Source organism: Alligator sinensis, unplaced genomic scaffold (genome assembly GCF_000455745.1).
Source record: "Alligator sinensis unplaced genomic scaffold, ASM45574v1 scaffold1278_1, whole genome shotgun sequence".
NCBI lineage: Eukaryota > Metazoa > Chordata > Crocodylia > Alligatoridae > Alligator > Alligator sinensis.
Genome location: NW_005843297.1, coordinates 30,964 through 35,269, shown reverse-complemented (window position 1 = coordinate 35,269; position 4,306 = coordinate 30,964). Strand labels below are relative to the sequence as shown.

The 4,306-nt window shown below is 52.0% G+C and overlaps 1 protein-coding gene across 1 annotated transcript in view; it reads left to right on the top strand.

Moving 5' to 3' along the window:
- Positions 1-4,306, top strand: part of LOC102386313 (protein dachsous-like) — a 10,798-nt gene that overhangs the window by 2,012 nt on the left and 4,480 nt on the right. The window contains exons 2-3 of the mRNA XM_014527085.2: positions 228-409; positions 2,605-4,302. Coding sequence (XP_014382571.2) covers positions 228-409; positions 2,605-4,302 — 1,880 coding nt within the window. The remainder of the gene's footprint in view (positions 1-227; positions 410-2,604; positions 4,303-4,306) is intronic.

Here is a 4,306-nt window from a genome sequence, read left to right as displayed (position 1 = left end):
CGGGCGGGCCGAGGCCGAGGCCGAGGCGGCCGGGGCCTCGGACTCGGCGGCCGCCCTGCAGTTCTACTTGGTGCTGGCGCTGGCTCTCGTGTCCTTCCTGCTCCTCCTGGCCGTCGCCCTGGCCGTCCTGGACAGACTGCGGGGGTCAAGGCCTCCCCGCCTGCTCCCGTGCTTGGGCCCGGCCCCTGCTTCCGAGCGCGGCCCCTGGTTCCCGCCGACCTACGAAGACGGCACTTTGCCCTACTCCTACCAGCTGTGTTTGTCCTCCGACGCCGGGAAGGAGGACCTCGGCCTCCTGAAGCCGCAGGTGCCGGCAGCCGGGAGCATCCTGTGTGGCGCCAGCCCCGGGGTGTTGCCTACGGAGAATGGCTGTAGCGCCTTCCAAGCCGAGACTGAGACTGCGCGGGAGGTGAGCGTGTGGTTTCAGACTCCTCCTTCTGTGCAGCAATGAGATTTAAAAATCTGGCGTGTGACCGAATGTAGGGGGTTCTTGTAAAATTTTAAGTTATAAGTTTTAGAGGGCTGCGGGCGGATGGGAGGGAAGTTTAGCTTTTTTTGTTCTTGTTGTTGTTTATCACATCAGTCTTGTGAGCATACCTCAGTTCGGATCTTGATTCCCGGCAGGTTATAGAATTTGTGCCCTACCATGGGGTATAGTGAAGCCCATTGACAATGAGAGATCCTCTGACTGTCACAGTGAGTATCTGACACAGATTAAATCTGCGTCAGTCCAACGCTTTAAACATGAGTCCTTTTATTTTCTATTATTTTCTTTATTAATTGGACACACCACTTCTGATATCCGAGCGCTTCCTTAGCACAACGGTATTATGCAGATATATAATAGGTTCAAAGCTATTTTTTTCTTTGTTACTGAAAGATTGCGAATTCAAAATCATTTTGAGACCCAGGTTTAAGAATATTTGTTTGCGAGGTCACTTGGTTACCGGAAACACCAATCTCTAAACACGCTGTTTTCTTACCTCTAATCTCCCACCTCTTACGTGTTACTTGCATAATGTGAGAAATGTGGGCCTTCTCTGAAGATTTAGGAGTGCATTATATAATACTGGAGAAATCAGGAGGGAGGAAAACGGGTCATTTGAAGGCGATGGTGATAAAACCACTGCAGCCGTATTCATGCACTCTTTATTGGCCACGTATCTTATAGTGGATGGATTTGTCTTGGAAATAACTTGCAGATAGTTTGAGCCTTTTTCCCCTCTAACTAGACTGCCTTGGTTACACTGAAGCCATCCGTTTAGTGTAACTTGGCGACTGTAAATATTTTAACATTACATCTGTTCAGTGTAAACTTGAATACAGATAGTATTTTGAGAGCTAGAGTTTTCTTCGTCTTCCCTGTCTAGAAACACGTGCTAGCATTCTGGGGCTTCCAAATGATGCGAGCCCTGTTTCTAACCCTCTGTAATACTGAGGTGAAGTCCTTTAAGGTAGGCCTAACTGGTCCGTGACCTGGGCCGAAAAAGATTGTTTTATTTTATTTTTTTTATTTTATTTTATTTTATTTTATGTGAGACCCAGAGATAGGCATTTTTTTTTTTTTGAAGAGTAAAGAGGGTACTTTCCAGGAGACTGTTTTTCAATATTTTAAAACACCCTCGAAGGTTTGTAGTATTTGCCCCCGGGGAGGTGTTTGCGGGGCGGTGAAAGTGCCTAAAACTTATTGGCATGCCCTGACATCAGGTGATATTGTTCTTCGCATACATTTGTATCACCTTAAAATGACATCTACATGTGTACGTAGGTTCGTTTGCCGCGCGCTTGGTCATTCTGTACATATTTGCAATGTTTTCTCTTTACAGCAGTATTTTTGGGAAACCAATAGACTATCCTTGTGTTACAAGTTATGAAACTATAAAAATACTGCCTTCGCAAAACAACTTTTATACATTGCCAGTTAGATAGAGCCAAACCATCAAAAATACTTGTGAGTCGTTTATTCATGTTCCATCGTTAGGACAGAAACAGGATATGGTGAATAGAATGGCCACCGTGAACAACTGTCCTATGTAATAATTGTGGAAAAAATTGCAGCAACTATAGCGCAGTCCAGGGACCACCAGGCTCATTTCCAGTTAACCTCGCAGTCTGCTCATGGAGCAACGCACAAGAGACAAATGTCCCAAAGCAGTGAGAGTGCATGGTGATGTATATTCCTGAATACCCTGGACAAAATCAAGCATATACAGTATAGTAAAATGTCATTGATGTGTATAAACATAACCACTAAGGCTCTCGAATTCAGTCAGTTACCAAACGAGAAGCTCTTGCTTCTGTCTGTACAGCTGAAAATCCCGTGCAACATACCGAGAAAGATGCAAAACGTGAATTAATAGTTTTTCTTGGAAAAAAACCCACCGCTAACATTTCCTCTTAGAGCCGCTGCAGTTATTGGCTGCGACTCTGAGCGCCGCTGTTCACCAATCGGGGAGAGAAATGCGCCGAGAGATCCAGCCAACCCAGCGCCGCAGCAGCACAGCTCGGAGCACAGAGAGCTCAGACTGTCACTCGTTCAGGACTGAATCTCGGTGCAGGATATTCGCGAAAATCGGCTGAAAAATTAGCACCTGATATTGTCAGAAACAATCGGACAAGATCATCTCCAAGCAGCAGCGCTCGGCGGCGGAGAGGCAGTGGATCCTCCGGATCGCCATGGCCAGTTCCGGAGCACAAGGGCTGCGGCGCTGCGCAGGGCGAGCCGTGCTGTGCTGCGTGGTGCTGACCGTGTGCGGGGCCGCTGCGGCCGGGCAGATTCGCTACTCGATCCCCGAGGAAATGCAGAAAGGCTCCTTCGTGGGCAACATCGCGCAGGACCTGGGGCTGGAGGCCAAGGCGCTGTCTGAGCGCGGCGTGCGCGTGGTCTCCACAGGTAGGACACAGTATTTCGCTTTGAATGTAAAGAGCGGCCATTTAATCACGGCGGAGCGGCTAGACAGGGAGCAGCTGTGCGGCCAGGCTGAGAAATGTGCCATCAATTTTGAACTCTTTGTTCAGGACCAAGTGAAACTTTTTGAAGTAGAAGTTGAGATCACGGATATCAATGACCATGCTCCCAGCTTCCAGGAGCAACAGCTAGAGCTAAAAATTAATGAGCTTACAGCTGTTGGCACGCGAATTTCCCTGCCGGAGGCGCAAGATCCAGATGTGGGAGTTAACTCTGTCCAGAGCTACCGGCTGAGCAGCAACGAGCACTTCTCCCTGGACATGCAATCTGGCCCCGGGGGTGTTAAATATCCGGAACTGGTTCTGGAAACGGCTCTAGACCGGGAGACGCGCGCTGTCCACCAACTAACTCTCACAGCGTCTGACAGGGGGGACCCGGCCAAGTCTGCCACTGCTCAAATCCGTGTTCTGGTGGTGGACGCCAATGACAATGCTCCGCGTTTTGCCCAGCCGGTCTATAAAGCCAGTGTTTTGGAAAACGTGCGCAGAGGATCCACGGTCGTTTCAATAAGCGCCATTGATCCGGACGAGGGAAGCAATTCTGAGGTGAGCTACGCCTTTACAAGAATTTCAGCGCAGGGCTCCCAGGTGTTCAGCTTGCATCCTGGGACCGGGGAGATAACACTCGTAGGAGACCTGGACTATGAGGAAACTGCAGCGTATGAAATGGAAGTTGAGGCGAAGGACATTGACGACCTCTCGGCCAGGGCCAAAGTACTGGTGACCGTCCTGGATGTGAATGATAATGTGCCCAGAATTGAAATTACTTCACTGTTCAGCCCAGTCCCGGAAGACTCCGCACCCGGAACAGCGATCGCTCTGCTACACGTGCGGGATGGAGACACCGGCCTGAACGGGGAGGTCTCGTGCTCCATCCCGGACCACGTCCCCTTCCGGCTGCAGAAATCCGTGGACAACTACTACAGCCTGGTGACGGCCAGAGACCTGGACCGGGAGCAGGTGGCGGATTACAACGTGACGGTCACGGCCCGGGACCGCGGGGCGCCGCCGCTGTGGTCCGCCACGACGATCGCGGTGCAGGTGTCGGACGTGAACGACAACGCGCCGGCCTTCAGCCAGGCGGCCTACAGCGTGTGGGTGAGCGAGAACAACGCCCGCGGCGCCTCGGTGTTCTGCGCGCGGGCGGCCGACGCGGACTGGGGCGACAACGCCCGGGTGACGTACTGGCTGGCGGAGGGCGAGCTGCAGGGCGCGCCGCTGTCGTCGTGGCTGTCGGTGCAGGCGGAGAGCGGCGCGGTGCATGCGCTGCGCGCCCTGGACTACGAGCAGGTGCGCGAGATCCGCTTCGCCGTGGAGGCGCGGGACGGCCGCGCGGTCC